Genomic DNA, 22,854 nt, shown 5'->3' with positions numbered 1-22,854 from the left:
AAAAGGGTGGAGTGCCATATCCGGGTTGGGAAGGAGACCTTCCCCTAAGTGGAGGAGTTCAAGTACCTCGGAGTCTTGTTCACGAGTGAGGGAAGAGTGGATCGTGAGATCAACAGGCGGATCGGTGCAGCGTCTTCAGTAATGCAGACATTGTATCGATCCGTTGTGGTGAAGAAGGAGCTGAGCCGGAAGGCAAAGCTCTCAATTTACCGGTCGATCTACGTTACCATCCTCACCTATGGTCATGAGCTTTGGGTCATGACCGAAAGGACAAGATCACGGGTACAAGCAGCCGAAATTAGTTTCCTCCGCCGGGTGGCGGGGCTCTCCCTTAACGATAGGGTGAGAAGCTCTGCCATCCGGGGGGAGCTCCAAGTAAACCGCTGCTCCTTCACATCGAGAGAAGCCAGATGAGGTGGTTCGGGCATTTGGTCAGGATGCCACCCGAACGCCTCCCTAGGGAGGTGTTTAGGGAAGGTGCAACCGGTAGGAGGCCACGGGGAAGACCCAGGACACGTTGGGAAGACTATGTCTCCCGGCTGGCCTGGGAACGCCTCGGGATCCCCCGGGAAGAGCTGGACGAAGTGGCTGAGGAGAGGAAAGTCTGGGCTTCTCTGCTTAGGCTGCTGCCCCGTGACCTGACCTCGGATAAGCGGAAGAAAATGGATGGATGGATGGATGGATGGATGGATGGATTAATTGTGTAAAGTGCTTTTCTTAGATCCATAAACACTGCAGCTTCACACTGTTTACATTCTATTGCAGGGGTGTAAAATTAATTTTAGCTCAAGGGCCACTTGGAGAAAAATATATTCCCAAGTGGGCCGGACTGGTAAAATCATTGCATGATAACTTAAAAATAAAGACACATTTAGATTGTTTTCTTTGTTTAAAAATAGACCAAGCACATTCTGAAAATGTGAAATAATAATGTTGTTTTTTTCTACACTTACATGTTCATATTATCTATTTGTTGTTATTTATGAGGGCTTCACGGTGGCAGAGGGGTTAGTGCGTCTGCCTCACAATACGAAGTTCCTGCAGTCCTGGTTTCAAATCCAGGCTCGGGATCTTTCTGTGTGGAGTTTGCATGTTCTCCCCGTGAATCCGTGGGTTCCCTCCGGGTACTCCGGCTTCCTCCCACTTCCAAAGACATGGACCTGGGGATAGGTTGATTGGCAACACTAAATGGTCCATAGTGTGTGAATGTGAGTGTGAATGTTGTCTGTCTATCTGTGTTGGCCCTGCGATGAGGTGGCGACTTGTCCAGGGTGTACCCCGCCTTCCGCCCGATTGTAGCCGAGATAGGCGCCAGCGCCCCCCGCGACCCCAAAAGGGAATAAGCGGTAGGAAATGGATGGATGGATGTTATTTATGATTTCTAAATAAATGATGTGATGACGTTTGTCAGTCAAATAGGTGGAATGGAGTCTGGCAGTGTTTTAAAATGCTCATATTGGTGTTAGTTTTTAATCCATCAGAAGGTGAAATGGATAATAATAAAATCAAACTACTGGATGTTGTTAATGTAATTTACAAATTTTAAAGATGAGAAAAAACGCTTTCTAGATGCGGCTAATAGGAGCCCCTGTTGTAGCCTTCAAGGCCCTCTAAAATAATTTCAAAACCTTCCATCAATATTTTATATACACACTGCAAGTCTATATAATGTAGTGACAGACAACTTCATAAAAAACTGTCATATATACAATATTTACAGTAATTTGATCATTTTAATTATTAGCAGAATTTCCTTTTCTGGCGCAGTAATGTCCGTTTCCATAGCAGCGCACATCCAACTTCCGGCATCTATTGTGTGTTCCTACTTCCGCAAACAAACACGCAAGTGTGTTGTAATCATGGCAGACTTGGTAATAGATAACAAAGACGACTATGTATAGACAAATGAGGATTCACAACCTTATCTTTTTGAAGCTGAATTTACGAACAGAGGATGAACTGCTGCTTATAGAAGCGAGTACGAAGAAGAGGGTCTGACGTTGGAGTAGACTGCAGCCCAAAGAGTGAGGTCTGTGGGATTTTGTTACGCTGCAAATCTCGAACCTTTGAGCCAAGCTAAGCCAAATTATTGTAGAATTATTGGAGTGCCCTAGCATATAAAATCTTTACCCCCCAATTTGCGTTCCCCTCAAAGGTTTCTCGTTGTAGCGTTCCCTCCAAGGTTTCTCGTTTTAGCCCATTGGGTTGTTTTTTTTCCTTGCCCTTATGTGGGAGCTGAGCGTAGGATGTCGTTGTGGCTTGTGCAGCCCTTTGAGACACTCGTGATTTAGGGCTATATAAAAAAAACTTTGATTGATTGAATTTGCCAATATTTCCATCCATCCATTTTCTACCGCTTATTCCGTTTTGGGGTCGCGGGGGCGCTGGCGCCTATCTCAGCTACAATCGGGCGGAAGGCGGGGTACACCCTGGACAAGTCGCTACCTCATCGCAGTTTGCCAATATTTACAAAGTGTTATTAAAGCTTTTCAATACTTTGTTCATATTGTCATTCGTATGTTTCCCTCTGAGAATTATTTAGGTTTATCCTTCTTAGTGCCATTTTCAATGTTAGTTAAGATGCCCCATGTTGCTCTCATATCGATTTTGTTCATGTCTAATACATGACTAATACTCTTTGTTGGTAAGATTCTGGTTAGCTTGTTCATATACTTTGTAGATGTTTTTTATAAATGACAAGCATCATCATTTATGACAAGTATTTTTAAGTCCCGTTGTCATCCATGGTTGATTGTTCTTCTTTTGCTCTTAAGTTGTTTCCATGAACAATGTAGGTCATAAAGTATTAAATAAATTACCATTGTGCATAATCTACAGTAGTTTCACTGTATACATTGTCCCAATGTTGTTCTCTGAGATCATCTTAAGACCATTCATACTTTTCTCTGTGCATAGTTTTGAAGTGTGTTTTTGTCATCCACGTTCCTTTTCTTGTAGTTTCCGTCATCGATTGTGAAAACAGGTAGATGTTTATTGAATAACACTTCAATGAAATATGAATGTAAGTTCATAAACTATGAAAAAATAATACAACAATCCAACATTCAGTGTTGACAGCTAGACTTTTTATGGACATGTTCCATAAATATTGATGTTAAAGATTTCTTTTTTTGTGGAGATATGTTTAGAATTAAATTGATGAATCCAGATGGATCTCTATTACAATCCCCAAAGAGGGCACTTTTAAGTTGATGATTACTTCTATGTGTAGAAATCTTAATTTATAATTGAATCAGTTGTTTATTTTTCAACAAGTTTTTTAGTTATTTTTATATCTTTTTTCCAAATAGTTCAAGAAAGACCACTACAAATGAGCAATATTTTGCACTGTTATACAATTTGATGAATCAGAAACTGATGACATAGTGCTTTATTTTACTTCCTTATCTTTTTTTTTCAACCAAAAATGCTTTGCTTGGGGGTACTTGAATTAAAAAAATGTTCACAATTCACAGTAAAAAAAAAGGTTGAGAACCACTGTTGTAGAGGACGTTAAAGGCAGTGCAGTCACGGCAGCCCTTAATAATGTCGGCCGGGTGAAAATTGGGACAAATTCGGGAGAATGGTTGCACCGGTAGATTGTGGGGAGGTGCACTGAAATTCAGGAGTCTCCCGGAAAAATCGTGAGGGTTGGCAAGTATGTTGCTAGGGCGGGAAAGCCATTCATAGAAGGTGAATTCATTAAAAAGTGCATGTTTAATTTTTTAAGAAATGTTTACTTGCGGCCCAGCCTCACCCAGTTTCTGCATCCAGTGAGTTTGAGACCCCTGCTCTTAAAGAGGAACATTATCACCAAACCTATGCAAGCGTCAATATATACCTTGATGTTGCAGAAAAAAGACCATGTATTTTTTTAACCGATTTCCGAACTCTAAATGGGTGAATTTTGGCGAATTAAACGCCTTTCTGTTTATCGGTCTTGTAGCGATGACGTCAGTACGTGACGTCACCGAGGTAATACACCCGCCATTTTCATTTGTACATTACAAACACCGGGTCTCAGCTCTGTTATTTTCCGTTTTATCAACTATTTTTTGTAACCTTGGAGACATCATGCCTCGTCGGTGTGTTGTCGGAGGGTGTAACAACACTAACAGGGAGGGATTCAAGTTGCACCACTGACAAGAAATCTGCCGCCAGACCCCCATTCAATGTGCCAGAGTGTCTGCACATTTTACCGGCGGTGCTAAGACAGGCATGGCACAGAGATGTATGGATAACCTGCAGATGCATTTGCAACGATTAAGTCAACGAAATCACAAAGGTGAGTTTTGTTGATGTTGTTGACTTATGTGCTAATCAGACATATTTGGTCGCAGCATGACTGCCAGCTAATCAATGCTAACATGCTATTTACGCTAGCTGTATGTACAAACAAACACTTACCAATTGATGGATTTAAGTTGCTCCAGTGTCACAAGATGCGAAAGTCCTGATCGTTTGGTCCGCACATTTTACCGGCGATGCTATTAAGGCAGCCATGCAATGGGCCACTTCATTAGGTACACCCATGCTATGGCAGAAGAGCGTTAATAGCTATTCGCTCAATAGCTTCAATTTCTTCTTCAATTTCGTTTTCGCTATCTGCCTCCATACTCCGACCATCTGTTTCAATACATGCGTAATTTGTTGAATCACTTAAGCCGCTGAAATCCAAGTCTAAATCCGAGCTAATGTCGCTATATCTTGCTGTGGTAACCGCCAAGTTGTTTGTATTGGCAGCACTGTATGACGTCACAGGGAAATGGACAGTCGCATCACAAATAGCGAAAATCAAGAACTTTAAAGCTTTTTTTAGGGATATTCCGGGATGTGTAAAATTTTGAAAAAAACTTCGAAAAATAAAACAAGCCACTGGGAACTGATTTTTATTGTTTTTAACCCTTTTGAAATTGTGATAATGTTCCCCTTTAAGGGTTCGTTGAAATGTTCCAAAAACTGCTTAATGTATTTGCAGTTTGCATAAAGGCTTCTGCTGTTGAAATTAAGAATTGACAGTTTGTTGTCAAATTTAATGTTGCTATTATATTGTTAATCTGTATGATGAAAACAATTATTCCTGATCAGGGAGGAAAAAAATATCTGGATCTGTGTCATCCTCCAGTTCCAGACTATTATGAACGTTGTGTTATTATGTATGTTGCGGAAGGTTTCCATATTTTCCTGTTTATCCTTTTTTTGTGTTGCTATATGAATGTCCATAAATCCAAATCTTCTCGTTCAGTAATTTTCTGGAACGTTGTGTTGAATGTCGATGTTGGTTTGGACTGGACTTACAATTCAAATGCTGTGTACAAGAAGGGTCAAAGTCACCTACAACTCTTGATGAGACTGAGGTCCTTTTCTTTTTTGTTTTATTAATCTTGTATTTATAAATACAAGATTAAATACACTTGTATTTAGTGCACAATATGTAGTATTTTATATTTTTTTGTTTTTTATTGTATTTTACTTGTGTTCCTGTTTATAAAATCCTGCACTGCACAATGTAAATTCTCTATTGTGGGATAAATACAAGTCTATCTTATCGTATCCTAGTGAGGTGCCTGTTCAAGTATACATTTGTACTCTTTAGTTTGTTTTTTCCTACTTCTGTAGTGCCATTTCAGATTTCCTGTTGGCAAGCTTTACGATGACTGGCATGGTGGTGGTGTTTCTTCTATTCAGTGGAATGCAACCGTCAATGGATTTGGCAGCATCCATTTCATCTGTTTCTCCTCTGTTGTCTACTGCTCTCAAATAGTAGTGGTATTGCAATCTTTTCTTGGAAAATGTTAGTGTTTGTTTCAACTAGGCATCACCATCTTGAGATCTGACGTCACTACACAGTACACACGTTGTGTAATGACGTCATCCCCACCCGGAAGCGTCACTAAGAGAATCGCTTGACAAAATGGCAAGCGATTTCAAGAAATTGATACACTAATAACCGGTTCTGAACAAGAACCAGTTTTCAATCCCCATCTCTATCCATGTTGCTGGGTTTTTCTATGATACAGTTTTACAACAAATGTAATTATATATGACTTGCATCTACACAAACATGCACATACCTTAAATTGTTTAACTGAGTATATGAAAAACAAAAATTCTGTTCTGGTATGGGTTTTTTTCCCGGCAAAAATTCAGTCAAGAGTTGGTGTTTCTGTCTTTAGTAGAGTCTTTTTATTTATTTATTTATTTTTTGCCTAATTGGGTCCGTACCCGCTTTGCCCAACATCTTTTAGGTTTTATGTGAATGCTGATTTATGAGCCTTAGTGCTTATGCTGTACTGGACCAAGCCATGAATTGACTGCTCACACTGCACTCACACAATTGTATATGTGTGTACGCACTGCATCATGTGGTTAGTCTGTGGTTGCGGCAGTAGGAGGGAAAGCGGGGCAGGCTGATAACAGAGTCTGAGCGGAGCTCACATCCACCACCACTATTTATACTAGGCCATAGAGGCCAAAATAAGGATTAAGGCTTTTTGCAACACAGATTCACATACAGAAATACACACATACAAGTTGTTAAACTTCTCACTAGAGAAAAGAGGTTTTATTTGTGTTTTGTGTTTGCTTTATATACTTATTGTTGATATTGAATGTACTCTTTAGAAGGATACCAGTTTATGAATATTTTCATGTTAGAATTGTCTGTTTCAGGCTATGAAATAGACATAGTCAAGAGACCCCAAAAGGGAATAAGCGGTAGGAAATGGATGGATGGAAGTTAGTTTAGTAAGTAAACTAGTTGTCCTCGTTTGTATCTGCTGTACTTGTCTGGTCTGGGAGATCCTTACAACACATTTTACCTTGCATGAAGGCTGTTTGGTCAATTTTAATTTGTACTATTTGTCTTTCAGATATAAAATAAGAAATCAAAATCTTCATGAGATCTCTTAAGGAAATTTTCATGCAGGATTATTTTACTAGTTTTGACCCATCCACCCATCCATTTCCTACCGCTTGTCCCGTTCTGGGTTGCGGGGGGTGCTGGAACTTATCTCAGCTGCATTCAGGCAGAAGGTGGTGTACACCCTGGACAAGTCTTCACCTCATCGAAGGGCCAACGCAAATAGACAGACAGCATTCACACTCACATTCACACACTCGGGTTAATTTAGTTTTGCCAATCAACCTATACCCAGGTGCATGTCTTTGGAGGTGGGAGGAAGCCGGAGTACCCGGACCATTAATACATTAACTGGCAAGCAGAATATTTGCACGTTTGTGTCAGCATTTGTCAACCCTACGTTTAGAAACAAACGTGTTAATACTTTTACAGAATTTTAGGGAATACTGATTTAAGGATGACTGTCATGAAATATTCTTACTGATGTTCTAGAACTTCTAGATCTTCGTCATAGAAAGTTTACTTCTTTTGCCTTCCACACAGGTTTGCAGTACTTTGTAAACAGACTCCCACCTACCTTGCTTCGGACCAAAGCCTTGTTTCCTGGGAGTTGCTGTGACACAGTCCTTATGATCACCGTAATGATCCGTATTTTATTAGAAAGCGCCTAGTCTCTAGCTTCAGTTACACTTGGAATTATTTTGATAGTTAAACACTTACGGTAATGGCAAATCAAAATATTGATTCTATCATATTGCTGGCTACAACCCCATTGTTAAAGTTTAAGAAAAACATTACTTGTTTGGATGGCCGTACGTGGCCTGTGGGCCTTAGTTTGCCATTGTCTGGGATAAACCATCCCCCAGTAGCACATTTTCATTTGTCAAAACAGTTGAGTGATTCAGTATTTGGTTTGGGATTCCATATGACACTGGATCTTTGTGATGGAAAAACCCTTTAAAAGTGACAACAAGAGGAAGAGAGACCAAGGAGTGTCAGGGCTGTTTTTGTGAGCCAGTGGGTGTTGCCTGGGCGTGGAGACTGAAGGAGAACAGAAGGGGTAGGCCAGGCTCAGTGCAACGTGGTCAGCCTGGTTTTCCCCCATGTTGCCTTCCCTGCATAGTGTAATGAATGGCTTCCTATTGGTCTGTGGCCATGGCCCAGACCTTAAGAGTATACTTACCATAGCCCAGAATATACACCCCAGCCAGCCAGCCAGCCACCCAGCCAGTCAGTCAGTTATTCAGTATCCTGGCCTTTGAACACTCCCAGCCACCACAGCATCACACAATATCATGTAACTTGAGCATCCCATCTTATGTGTGAAATGTATGCACATGTTGTAGATGCCAACAATGATTGAAAGTTGGTAATTTTTACCTCTGTCAGGAGGATGTGTAATCATTGCCGCTAGTTTGACTGTCAGTAAGTTAGTTAGAGAACATAACTCAAAAAGTTATGTACCGATTTTCATGAAACTTTCCCAAAATGTCTGAAATTGGGTAAGGAACAACTGATTAGATGTTGGGCCTGATACTGATCATTCCTATTATGTTGTTTGTGTGTGTGTGTGTGTGTGTGTGTGTGTGTGTGTGTGTGTGTGTGTGTGTGCGCGCGCGCGTGCGTGCGTGCGTGCGTGCGTGATTAGACTTTTAAAAAAAAAGGCAGAAATGAGAAATTAGACTTTTTTAAAAAAAAAGGCAGAAATGTGAAATTAGACTTTGAAAAAAAGGCAGAAATGAGAAAAGGAACAAGTCCTTACATTTTGGGTGTGATCCGCATCACCGCCTGAATTCAGGGCTGGTTTACTATTGGGAGATGGGGCTTAGCAGAGGTCAGTGCTCTTTGAGTGCTTTTCTAGTTTAATCAAGCAACCCATTTAAATATAAAAAATGTATTTGTTATTTGTAGATCTGATAATAAATGACTATAAATAATTAATAGGTGACAAGAAGGTATTCTTGTATATTTTTCGATTTATAAGGAGCGAAAGCAGAAACAACTTTGGAGAAATGTTTACTTGTACAACAGCACAGTCAATATAGCTCCTGTAAACTAACACAAACATTTTGGATTAAGTAATTTTGTTGCCCATCACACAGAAGAAAGTAAGAACATACTATTACAACATACTATCATCTGGACAAAATGAATAACTTCACTGCCTGTTACATAATTATGTTTACATGCATACTTTTCTGTTTATTCAGGTGCTGTTTCTCCTGCAGTCCTACCGGAGTGAGTCACACAGGCCACCGCCAGCAGAGAATGGGATCGGGAAAACTGTCCTTCAGTGCATGTGGCTTGCCTCTCGGTAATCTTAGACACATGCATGTGCAGATAAGCATCCCGTCTCCCTCAGCAGAAGAATAGTTCCCTGTGTTGACGGTCATTCCCTGCCTGACCATGTCCGCTTCATGTCATGCCTAGGCTTCAATTTCAAAGAGGCTGCCTGCTGTCTTGCTCCCCTGCCCCACCACTCCCCCCCCATCCTCTCCTCTACCTTTGGCCCTCCAACCCAAAATTGAGGTCTTGAGATGGAGCACTGATTACCACCCCCTCCCTCCTTTTTATTCTCTTGCTGAGGTCAAGACTGGGTCTCTATTATTCTCTGTGTGCATGCCATCAGCAGAGAACACAGGGTCGCTGGGTTAGCAACAGTAGCCCTGCGAGCTTCGCATGGTTACACTGATGAGTCTCAATTAGGATGACAAAGTGAATACTTGCTCGCCAGAGCAACGAGCGTCTTTTTATTTGATCATCTAACAATTGGATCAAAGAATAAGGCAAGTCCCATAACTTTGGTTTCAACAGTTTTCCAGTCCAATATTATATAGAAAGTATATAGAAGAAAAATATAATATGGGCGTTGTTGTAGTCTTAACAGTTGATTAAACTGTTAAGACTACAACAACCCCCACCCCACTATTTGAAAAGTATTAATCCAAGCAAACCTGGGGTAAAATTTTTCTGATCAATATAATGTATATCAAATATATCTTAGTTCCAGGGATGTCCCGCGCCAATATTGATGTCGGATATTGGTCCGATATCAGCCAAAAAAAAATCGTATCGAAGTGGTTCGTTTTCACAATATTATTTTAATAGAACAATCTAAAAAAACATAAAATGTGCAAGGAAAATGAACAGTAAACACATATTTAGGCCAGCGAACTGTATATGTAATATCTTTGAAATGAATATATGTGACAATTAACCCTAGAGAGAATGTAATTTCTTGCTAACATCAAGGCTAACAACTGTGTAACTACTAGTTAGCTAGCATTTATAACAATCTAAACTACAGTTCTTTACACATTTTAAGAGTAACAACTGTTTTGTTATAAACCTGTTGAGTAAAATATTAAAGACAAATACTAATGAGCTAAAAACTAAACTATAGCTTTCCCTTTAAACTTTTTGAGGGTAATAATTGTTTTGTTACAAAACCATTGTGTAAAATCCTAAAAGACAAAAAACTAAGGAGTTAACTATTTAAATTTTTTCTTGAAAAAGTCATCCAAGACTATTTAGGGGCATCTTGACACCAATTCCATACATTTCCATACTTTAATTTAAAAACAAACCTTCTTCCCTACTTGACAACTGTTGGAAATTACATTTAAGGATATCTAAATTATTTGGGTTGACCTCTTGGTCTCGTTACAGCCTCTTTTGTAAGGTTCCTGAGCTAACAACAAACCTTTTATGATCCCTCGCTTCTGCGTTTATGGGTATACGTGTGTGTATGTTTTAATATCTGCTTGATGAAAACATGATGTGAAGCTCACACACCGCCTCCCTTGTTCTCACTCAATTGTGGGCATTCATTGCACCGTAAGTAAAGTCTTGATTGAGGCTGCGCCAAAGCACACACTTGCCACACAAGTTACTTCACTTAAACACCACTAAGAAGCGGATGTAAACATTTTACAATTAAATGCCTTAATTGTCTCTGCTTGATTGAGTAAATTTAAACTTTGATATATTTAATCAAGTATCAGATTGTGCAGTGTGTGACATCTTAGACGAGGACAAACTTCACAGGCACCAACACTAGACACAAACAACCACATTCAGTAAATCGCTTTCGCTCTTGGCTTCGTATTTAAGAGATTCTGTGATCTTCTGCTGCTGGACTTCATGGTCTTTTAATGTTTTGTATTTCATTTTAAGCAGGTTCAGAATAAAAGTATTTCTTTATTTGTGCTATATTTGATTTTCTTTTTTTATTATACAACATGGCAACTTTAATTGTATTTTTCTATTTTTTTTCACACTACAGAGAGAATAGCTGTGTGGTCACCAGAGGCGCCTTTCTGGATGTGTTGGTGTGCCTGTGTGGGCAAAGGATTAGTCTTTTGTGCGGTGAGTAGCTCTGTAAAAATTATGTATATTTATCTATAAACTGGATCAATAAATACTCAGTTTATGTACAAATCAATACAAGCCTCGCAGGTTGAGAATAATTGCTCTATCCAACTGAAAATGGTTAAAAAATAATAATAATGTGTGAAAATTGTAAGATGCATTTAGTAGGGGGGTCCCTACATTTGCAGTCACCTCCAAAGTTTCTCATTGTATTCCCGTTGGATTTACTTTTTTCTTGCCCTGATGTGGGATCTGAGCTGAGGATGTCATTGTGGCGTGTGCAGCCCTTTTGTCAGAGTTATTTGTTGACGAACCCCAAGATACAGAGAAGGAGGCAGGCATGGAGTGAGCAAACATGATTTTAATATAAATACTAAGACAAAACCAAACAAAGGGTTCAAACCAAAAGCGTGCACGTGGGCGGATATAACAAACTAAGGGCTATGAACAAACTAATCGGAAGCAGGGAACAAAAAACAGTAAGCTACAAAACATCTACCAAATATAGCTTACCGCTACGCTGCATTCACACGACCAGTAGGAATGACAAGTAGAAAATGACATTGACACAACAGGAGCGACATGTGGCAACGACAATGATCCAGCACTGACTGGAGGAACAAAGCAGGCAAAGTAGGAGCTGGCTTTTTGACATCAGGTGTGACCAGATGCCAATCAGCCGCAGCTGAGTGAAAACAGGACACAGGGAGACAAACAGGAAGCTGAACCAAAATAAGAGCACTAGACAGGAACTAAGGACCGGAAATACTAAACACACAGAGGCGAAACTAAAACACAAACAAACTGTCAGTGGCAACTCTGACACCTTTGAGACACTCGTGACTTTGATTGATTGAGTAGCCAGTTGGAACTGGCATTTATTGTAGTCAAACTACCTGTGTCAAGAATGTCATTTCAACATGGGTGTTGGGCTAGATCAGTGTTTCTCAACCTTTTTTCAGTGATGTACCCCCTGTGGACATTTTTTGAATTCTAGTACCCCCTTATCAGAGCAAAGCATTTTTGGTTGAAAAACAGAGATAAAGAAGTAAAATAAAGCACTATGTCATCAGTTTCTGATTCATTAAATTGTATAACAGTGCAAAATATTGCTCATTTGTAGTGGTCTTTCTTGAGCTATTTGGAAAAAAAAATACAAAAAAAACTAAAAACTGGTTGAAAAATAAACAAGTGATTCAATTATTAATAAAGATTTCTAAACATAGAAGTAATCATCCACTTAAAGTGCCCTCTTTGGAGATTGTAATAGAGATCCATCTGGATTTATGAACTTAATTCTAAACATTTCTTCACAAAAAAAGTCATCTTTAACATAAATATTTATGGAACATGTCCACAAAAAATCTAACTGTCAACACTGAATATTGCATTGTTGCATTTCTTTTCTCAGTTTATGAATATTTTGTTGAAGTATTATTCAATAAATACTGCGATGAAGTGCGACTTGTCAGGGTGTACGCCGCCTTCCACCCGATTGTAGCTGAAATAGGCACCAGCGCCCCCTGAGAGCCCAAAGAGAATAAGCGGTAGAAAATGGATGGATTATTCAATAAATATATTTATATATTTATTGGGGCTTCACGGTGGCAGAGGGGTTAGTGCGTCTGCCTCACAATACGAAGTTCCAGCAGTCCTGGGTTCAAATCCAGGCTCGGGATCTTTCTGTGTGGAGTTTGCATGTTCTCCCCGTGAATGCGTGGGTTCCCTCCTGGTACTCCGGCTTCCTCCCACTTCCAAAAGACATGCACCTGGGGATAGGTTGATTGGCAACACTAAATGGTCCCTAGTGTGTGAATGTGAGTGTGAATGTTGTCTGTCTATCTGTGTTGGCCCTGCGATGAGGTGGCGACTTGTCCAGGGTGTACCCTGCCTTCCGCCCGATTGTAGCTGAGATAGGCGCCAGCGCCCCCCGCGACCCCGAAAGGGAATAAGCGGTAGAAAATGGATGGATATATTTATAAAGGATTTTTGAATTGTTGCTATTTTTAGAATATTTTAAAAAAAAATCTCACGTATCCCTTTGCATACCTTAAAGTACCCCCAGGGGTATGCACCACCCCATTTGAGAACCACTGCGCTGGATCATACAATAGATCCTGAAAATACCAGTATAATTTTTGACTGCGTAGAAAAATGCCATACTCTTCCATAACCAAATTATTGTATATTCATTATAATATATGCTACAATATAGGTATGTGCGGATTGTTCAACCGATTTTCATTAAAACGTTCCCCATTAATGTGCCCATTGCCAATTAATTATTTTTAATGCCAATCCCAAACACTGATCACCTCTGGATGTTTTTTTGTTCCTCGGCTGACGAGCTAGCAGCTATTATTTTTTTCTATACACATCGTGGAGCTGAGTCAATATAATCACCTTCGTTTCAGCAAATGAATTGCATTTTTTATTATTATTTTTTGTGCCGCTGCACACTAGTGTGCCGTAAGATACGATTTGGTGTGCCGTGGGAGATGATTTAATTTCACCTATTTGGGGTAAAACATGTTTTTTGCAAACTAGTACTTCAATCAATCAATTCCTTTTATTGTCATTGTCATAAATAACACTTAAGTCATACATGACAACGAGATTTCGTTTGAGCTTTGTCCAGCGGCAAAGAAATTGCATTGATGTGCAGGTTGACCATAGTTAACAGTTTAGCTTAGCATTTGTTTATGAGAACACGTATTGAGGGACGTGGGGGGGAGCAGTCAGATGTCTAATGGGTGTTGCGTTGATGCTGCAGCAATGCAATGTCCAGAGCACAATTATTGAGGCGGTGAAGAGTGAGGTATTAAGATGGTCGGGGGCATTAAAGGGGCAGGCTGTTCATTTAGCAGTCTCACAGACTGTGAGACATTCTGGTAGTCCTGGTGCGAATTGATCTGTACCTCCTTCCAGAGGGTAGCAGGTTGAAGAGGCCATGTGCTGGATGGTATGTGTCCTTGTTTGTAGTCTGCAAATGATGTGTGGTTGTTGAGTGTCGGTGCTGTCTAGAATAAATGTGTAAAACTCTCCCATATCAGTAGGTGGCAGCCGGTAGCTAATTGTTTTGTAGATGTTGGAAACAGCAGGAGGCAGTGTGAAGGTAAAAAGGGTATTTAATGCTTAAAGAAAAAAATAAACAAAAGGTGAGTGGCCCTCAGAAAAGGCATTGAAGCTTAGGGAAGGTTATGCGGAAACAAAACTAAAACTGAACTACAAAGTAAACAAAACCAGAATGCTGGACGACAGCAAAGACTTACTTTGGAGCAAAGACGGCGTCCACAAAGTACATCCGTACATGACAATCAATGATGTCCCCGCAAAGAAGGATAATCCATCCATTTTCTATCGGTTATTCCCTTATCACAGGGTAAAAACAACTGAAATATTCTTGATTGCTAAAACAAAGTAGATGCGGGAAATATTGCTCAAAGGAAGATATGAAACTGCTACAGGAAAATGCCAAAAAATAGGAGCACCAGACAAGAACAAACACTACACACAGGAAAACAACAAAAAAGTCCAAAAAGGTCAGGGTGTGATGTGACAGGTGGTGACAGTAGACGTACTTTGAGACAAGAGCTATAGTGATGCATGCTTGGTTATGCTTTAAAGTCATCTCCAACAATTGCAACGATGACTTTTTACTTCAACTGAGTCTCGTTTTTTCGTGATTTCTGCTGGTGGTGTGCCTCCGCATTTTTCCAACGCAAAAAATGTGCCTTGGCTCAAAAAAGGCTGAAAAACACTGTCATAATCTATCTTAAAACACCAAGAAATAAGTGCTTAGTAAAATTTAGGAAGTATAGGTGGAACCCTGTTACAGCAGACAGAAAACCGCTCTTAACAGGAACAGGAAACAAGTACAATAATAGGAGTCTCGAAAAAGGATAATGTAACAACAGTATTGTTGCAGCTAGTACACAACACCAAGAGTAGTATCAGCATATGATTGATACTGGAGTGATTAGGTACATATTATTTTAGATTTTGTCAGTGTCTGCAAATTCAGGGGATATGTCTCTGGACACAGGAGGATTTTGAGGGCAAAACCCAGGGGATTTTACACTGCATCCGGAAAGTAGCGCTTCATTTTTTCCACATTTTTATATGTTACGACCTCATAGAATAAATTATTTTTTGTCCTCAAAGTTCTACACACAATGCCACATTATGACATGGTAAAACCGTTATTTTTTAAATTGTTTTGAAAATGTATTATAAATAAACTAATAAATCACATGTACATAAGTATTCACAACCCTTGCCATGAAGCTCAAAAGTGAGCTCAGATGCATCTTGTCTCAACTGATCATCTTTGAGATGTGTCTACAGCTTAAGTGGAGTGATAATTTGACGTGACTTGGTAAGGCACACACCTGCCTGTACATAAGGTCCCACACTTGACAGTGCATGGCAGAGCACAAACCTAGAAGGAAGTTGAAGGAATTTTCCGTAGACTTCTGAGACAGGTTCATCTTAAGGCACAAATCTGGGGAAGGGTACAGAAAAATATTTGTTGCCTTGAAGGTCTCAATGAGCACAGGGGCCTCCATCATCTGTAAATGGAAGAGTTTTGGAACCACTAGGACTCTTCCTTGAGCTGGCAGCTCGTATAAACTGAGCGATAGGGCCCCAGTCAAGGAGGTGACCAAGAACTCTTTCAGTGCTTCAGCATTCATCTGTGGAGAGAGGAGAGAACCTTCCAGAAGAACAACAATCTCTAGCAATTCCCCATCAGACCATGAGAAACAAAATGATCTGGTCTAATGAGACAAAGATTGAACTCTTTGGCGTGAATACTAGGCGTCTTGCTTAAAGGACACCAGGTACCGCTCACTAAGGTGATGCTATCCCTACAAAAGCACGGCGGTGGCAGGATCATGCTGTGGCAATGATTTTCAAAGGCAGGATCTGAGAGACTAGTCAGAATAGAGGGAACGATAAATGCAGCAATTTACAGAAACATGATGAAAGAAAACCTGCTCTTGAACTCAGACTGGGGAAGCAGTTCCATATTTCAGCAGGACAACAATCTTAAGCACAGAGCCAACATTTTAAAATACTTCAGGGCAACAATGTAAATGTCTTTGAGTGGCCCAGACAGAGCCCAGACTTGAATCTGATTGAAACATCTCTGGAGTGATCTGAAAATAGCTGTGCATCAACAGCTAACCTGATGGAGCTTGAGAGATGCTTCAACAAGAAATGGGCAAAACTGCCCAAAGATAGGTGTGCCAAGCTTGTGGCATCATAATTAAAAATACTTCAAGCTGTAATTGCTGCCAAAGGTGCATCAACAAAGTCTTGAGCAAAGGTTGTGAATACTATGCGCATAAGATTTTGTAGCTTTTTATTTTTCAAACATTTTAAAAACCTCAAAAAAATAATTTCACATTATATAATAATGTGTGTGTGTGTAGCATTTTTAGGCCAACAATGAATGTATTTAATTTTGGAATAAGGCCGTAACATAACAAATGTGGAAAAAGTGAAGCGCTGTGAATTCTTCCGGATGCACTGTAAATGTTACGTACAGTTCAGTGTCAGTTTATTTCGAACATCCATACGATACGATGTAATGCATCACATATTTCCAGTTGTTTCTTTATAACTGGATCATACTGGTGCTTTCTTTGGTTAATCCAAGGAAATCAAAGCAAGCACATACCGATATGGTAAGTGTTGTACGCGCACATAAATGTTTTCAATTAGATTTTCCTTTTAAAGTTGTATTTCTCCTCTTGTTGAGAAGAATTGTTGTACATTCTTGGGTAGCAGGTTATAGTTTGCTTTGTACATAATTTTAGCTGTTTGCAAATGCCCCAAATCGTTGCATTTTCTTATTTGTGATTCAATAAAAAAGGCTTTGTATGTTTTCTATATCCAACATTATGTATTATTCTAACTGAACTTTTTTGTAACACGTTAATGAATGAAGTGTACTTTTGTAGTTGTTTCCCCATATTTTTGCACAATAACTCAGATATGGTGACACAAGTGAGCAGTAGAGAATATGGACTTTTTTTTTGTCCAGAACATATTTTGCTTTATTCATTATTGACGTCTTTCTTGCTACTTTATGTCGTATTTTTTTTACATAAAGTTTCCAGTTCAATTTGTCATCTATTGTCATCTATTATTTTACGTTTTCAATGTTTACTCAGTCTATTTGTATTTGTGTTTGACTTTCCCTTCTACTGTTATCAAATAACATTATTTTAGTTTTACTGAGATTCAAAGATGGTCTGTTTTTGTCAAACCATCTTTTTAAAGTGTTCATTTCTTCTGTTATTATTTGTATTAGCTTTTGTGTGTTCTCTCCTGAACAAAACACTGTTTTGTCATCTGCAAATAATACTAACTAGAGGTCCTTTGTTATTTAATGTCGTCTATATAAGGATTGGACAATTTTGGTCCAAGCATTGATCTCTGAGGTACACCATAAAATATTTTCAGCTCTTTAGAAGTATGTGCAGGCAGCAGGCAGGGGAAGCAATAGGAAAGAATAATCTGAAAGAACTCTATCTAACCACAAAGATGCTCACCGGCAAATTTAAACAAGCCCAAATGCATATTAAAGACACAAATGGTACACTCCTCACAACCAAAGAAGACCAACTCCAGAGATGGACTGATCACTTTCAAGACCTACTCAACAGAGAGCCACCTCAACTGACTGCAGATATTCCACCAGCTCCAATCATGCTTGAAATAAACTGCAACTGGAAATCAGGAAGGCCATCAAAGCCCTGAGAGCAGGAAAGGCAGAAGGGCCAGATGAGCTACCACCAGCAGAAACTCTCAAAGGAGATATCGAAACATCCTCCAGCATGCTTTTCCATCTCATGCAAGCTATCTGGGAGGAAGAAAAAGTCCCATCAGACTGGAGAGATGGCAACATCATAAAGATTCCCAAGAAAGGAGACCTCAGGGAGTGTAAAAACTACAGCGGAATTATGCTCCTCTCAACGCCAGGGAAGGTGCTCAACCACATACTACTAGAAAGGATGCGGAAATTGGTCTATGCACAACTGAGAGAAAACCAGGCTGGTTTCAGAAATGGAAGATCTTGTGCTGACCGAATTGCTTCCCTCAGGATTATAATAGAACAATCCATGGAATGGAACTCATCGGTATATATTAATTTCATAGACTTTAAAAAGGCGTTTGACAGTGTCGACCGTGAGACACTGTGGAAACTGATGGTACACTATGGCATCCCACCGAAGCTCATCAACATCATCAAGAGCACCTACCAAGGGATGCGATGTCGTGTACTACATGACGGATGCCCATCGGAGGCCTTCGAGACCCTGACTGGGGTGCGGAAAGGATGTCTACTCCCGCCTTTCCTTTTGCTCCTCTGTATTGACTGGACCATGAATCAAACAACCAAAAACAGCAAAACCAGCATACAGTGGAGCCCTACAGAACAACTGGAGGACCTGGACTTTGCAGACGATCTAACTCTCCTGGCTCACACTCACCAACAGATGCAGGACAAATCACAAAAACTACAAAGAGCTGCTGCATTTCTTGGACTTAAGATCAATTCACAAAAAACAAAGGTCATGCGTATCAATAACAAGAACAATGCACCAATTACAATGGACCATAATCAATTAGAGGAGGTAGTTCGTTTTACATAATTGGGGAGCATAATTAGTGTAGATGGAGGGGCAGATGAAGATGTCAATTCCAGAATAGGGAAAGCAAGAACATCATTCAAAATGCTAAACTACATATGGAGAGCAAAAAACATTTATCTCAAAACCAAACTGAAATATTTAACTCAAATGTCAAATCCATCCTGCTGTACGGATCAGAAACATGGAAAACCACCAATAGTTCCACCAATAGGTCCTCGGAGTCCACTGGCCAAACACCATCACCAATGCCAATCGGCGGGAACTCACCAAATAATAACCAGTGGACTTTAAATCAGGAGAACGAAGAGGAGCTGGATAGGCCAAACACTCAGAAAACCCAATAAATCAATCACCAAACAGGCAGGCACTAACATGGAACCCACAGGGAAAAAGAAACAGGCGGAGACCAAAAACAACCTTGATAAGAAGCACGGAACAGGAGATGAGGGCTGAGGGGCTGTCATGGCAACAACTCGACCGAAGGGCACAAGACCGGCCTATGTTCCTCGTGGAATACTAAGGCCTAAGTAAGTAAGTAAGTTTAGAAGTATGTTCGCCTATCTTCACGTATTGGTTTCTGTTGGTTAAGTAGCTTTTAACCCAGTTCTAGACCAACGCTCTGATTCCTTGCCTTTCTAATATGTTATTAAGATACTGCGATTAATTGTGTCAAATGCTTTTGTTTAATCCATAACCCCTGCTGCAGCACATTTTTTTGCTGTGTATTGTATTGGTATTCTCTTCCGTTATTTCCATTTATACCATTGATGTTGAGATGTTGGCTCTGTATCCCTATTGGTTGTCTGTGAGTGTTTAATTTTTATTCATGAATTTTTACGGTTGATTATTTTTATTTTGCTTCTTTCTTAGATATTTGAATGAGTAGTTGATAGTATATTTGTTTAGCTTAGTTATATTGTACTATTGGCTTTTTTTTTTTGCTTAAAAAATTGTTTGTCACAACAATAAGGGGCGAACTTAAATACTGTGTTGATTTTTTAAACCCTCTATTACCCTCTCCATAAATAACTTCAAAGATTTACAGTTAATACATGTAATTGACGTCGAAACATTGTTCAGTACACCTGTAATGTAATTGTGTTTTATATATAGTTTTTGATTGTTAAGTTTCAACTTTGCATTACTAAATTTACAAAAAAAATAGAAATATGTTGATTCAGTAGGTATGGGGTAAATATCATGATATAATCATCATTTTTTTTAATTAATAGCCATGACATCTTTCCAAAAAGTAAGTAATAAACATGATAAAAAATAAATTTAGCACTAACTGGAAACTTTCCTTACAGAGAAGACTAAGCTACCTGTTTTAAGTGATTTTAGATTGGGGAGAATAGCGATACATGAATTCATGATGTCAGTGTCCAAAAGTCTCTTCACTAGATTTGTCGCTAGTCATTTTTTGAAACAGAGTTTCTATAGGGTTCTGATTAATTGCTAAATAAAGCGATAACTTCTCAAAGTTGACAATACTGATCTGTCCTACTACATCTTCCCTTACTCTGGCAGATCATCTACTTTATGTCTTCATGAGCGAGGGAAAAGCGGTGGTGCCAAATATACTTGTGATGGGCCGTTACAAATAAATTAGTTTTTGATAATTGTTCTATTGCTTGTATTCTGTCACATGACTTCTTCCCGGAAGTGAAAACCAGTAGTGGTCAACCGAGCCAAACTGGCTGTTGTACAGCAAGCAGCGTGCAAAAACTATCTGCGTACAAAAGAGGCTTACATTTTCTAGCAAAAAGCAGATACGAGCAACAAATCTAACCATATTTGTCGAGTGATAAATAAGATTATACGTAAGACTTGTTCTCAGACATGTCAAACTATCTGGTGTTCCTGGCGCCATTTTACATGACAAAATAGATGAACACTTGGAAAAGTATAGAGGTCTACAACTTCTTTGTGTGTGACTTGATCATGGATATTGGTTCCAAGACTCTCTCGGATGAATATGAATCGTTTTTGCTCGGGTAAGGTTGCATTTTATGATTTAACTTTGCATCTACAGCAATGTTTGTTGTTGTTGCATGTGCCATTTACAAGTAGCATGTTTTTCCCGGTCTTTATCAAAATATAACTGTAGATGTCAACATTGTGTATGTGCTGAAAGCTCCATTTATAATTGCTACCTTTGGTAAAAGTTTTACTCGTTGCGGTTTTGCTCACATTTGTTTTCTCTTATTTAGACTCGCAGAGTTGGTGCTTTTTGAAAAACATGTAGAAAACATGTCTTTAAGAAATATAACGAACTATAAATAATATCAAGATAATACTTAAATGGGTAATACATGTTAAAAGTATATGAACCGTTAACTAAGTGATCACTGCAAACTTGTCCATTCCTCGACTCTGCTCCTTTGGACTGGAGCGTGTGGTGCTTTTCTCGTCAGCATTTCGTAAAATCTTGCACTCTTCCGTCTTTTTTGATGAACTTTCAAGGAACTCTGAAGAAACGTCTATCCTTTTCGCGATTTGAATGGTTCAAACAGCCAAAAACAACGCAAGCATGGGGCATTTTTATTCGAGAAAGGCTAAATGGCGCCTAGTACAAATTGAGCACAGAAGCTGGTTTGACTACCATGCGTATTCAATGAGCCCATTGTGAGCCGGATGTGACGTCATGTGAATCCAAGCAATATTAGATGTGTTCATTCCAGGGGTAAACTTTCACCATTATGAAACTATACAAGCAATGTTTTGAGTAACCTGTTCGAATTCTAAACCGGCACAGTTTTTAAAAAGTTGTGAACCTGCCCAATGATAAACCTTAATATAACCAACTACTCTCCCTTTAGAGAAATGTGATGGCTGCAATGCTTACAGTGTCTCACAAACGTCAGTACACACCTCATATTTTAGCAACCATTTTTATTACAGTATATATTATTAAGGGACCAACTACAGTACAGTAAATTGTATGGAGAAGGTCAGAAATAAATACAATGTGTGTTTGTGAACCTGGAGAAGAAGTAAGTACCAATAGATGAATTAAGGTAGGGTAGACATTTGTAAAGTTATGATAGGATACAGTTTGTATTTGGGTAGTGAATTGGTGTCTGGTGTCTGGTCGGGATAACAGATGCATTTCAAGTCAAACTTAAAGGCCTACTGACATGAGATTTTCCCTTTCAAACGGGGATAGCAGGTCCATTCTTGGTGTCATACTTGATCATTTCGCGATATTGCCATATTTTTGCTGAAAGGATTTAGTAGAGAACATCCACTATAAAGTTCGCAACTTTCGGTGTTAAGAGAAATGCCCTGCCTCTACCGGAAGTCGCAGACGATGATGTCACAAATTTGATGGCTCCTCACATATTCACATTGGTTTTAATGGGAGCCTCCAACAAAAAGAGCTATTCTGGGCCGAGAAAACGTCAATTTCCCCATTAATTTGAGTGAGGATGAAAGATTTGTGTTTAAGGATATTGATAGCGACGGACTACAAAAAAAAAAAAAAAAACGCGATTGGGACGGATTCCGATGTTTTTAGACAAATTTACTAGGATAATTCTGGGAAATCTCTTATCTTTCTATTGTGTTGCTAGTGTTTTAGTGAGTTAAATAGTACCTGATAGTCGTAAGGGTGTCTGCACGGGTGTGTTGACGCGCAGTGTCCCAGGGGAGTCGACGGCAGCTATGGACGACACAAGCTCAGCTTTTCTCCGGTAAGAAGCAACTTTTCAACCACAATTTTCTCACCGAAACCTGCTGGTTGACATTTCGTCTTGATTCATGTTGGCTTGACCGCGCTCTGATCTATAGTAATGTTTCACCTCCAGGAATTTTAAACAAGGAATCACCGTGTGTTTTTGTGGCTAAAGGCCAAAGCTTCCCAACTCCATCTTTCTACTTTGACTTCTCCAATATTAATTGAACAAATTGCAAAAGATTCAGCAACACAGATGTCCAAAATACTGTGTAATTATG

The 22,854-nt window shown here is 39.4% G+C and overlaps 1 protein-coding gene across 4 annotated transcripts in view; it reads left to right on the top strand.

Annotated features, from left to right (window-relative positions):
* Positions 1-22,854, top strand: part of thada (THADA armadillo repeat containing) — a 251,417-nt gene that overhangs the window by 140,358 nt on the left and 88,205 nt on the right. For all 4 annotated transcript variants that reach the window (XM_061910918.1, XM_061910920.1, XM_061910919.1 and 1 more), the window contains 2 exons: positions 9,073-9,176; positions 11,148-11,230. In XM_061910918.1, the coding sequence (XP_061766902.1) occupies positions 9,073-9,176; positions 11,148-11,230 (187 nt within the window). The remainder of the gene's footprint in view (positions 1-9,072; positions 9,177-11,147; positions 11,231-22,854) is intronic.

This window comes from Nerophis ophidion, linkage group LG09 (genome assembly GCF_033978795.1).
Source record: "Nerophis ophidion isolate RoL-2023_Sa linkage group LG09, RoL_Noph_v1.0, whole genome shotgun sequence".
NCBI classification, from domain to species: Eukaryota; Metazoa; Chordata; class Actinopteri; order Syngnathiformes; family Syngnathidae; genus Nerophis; species Nerophis ophidion.
Note: the sequence above shows the minus strand (reverse complement) of the source record. Positions and strands in the feature narration are given on the sequence as shown.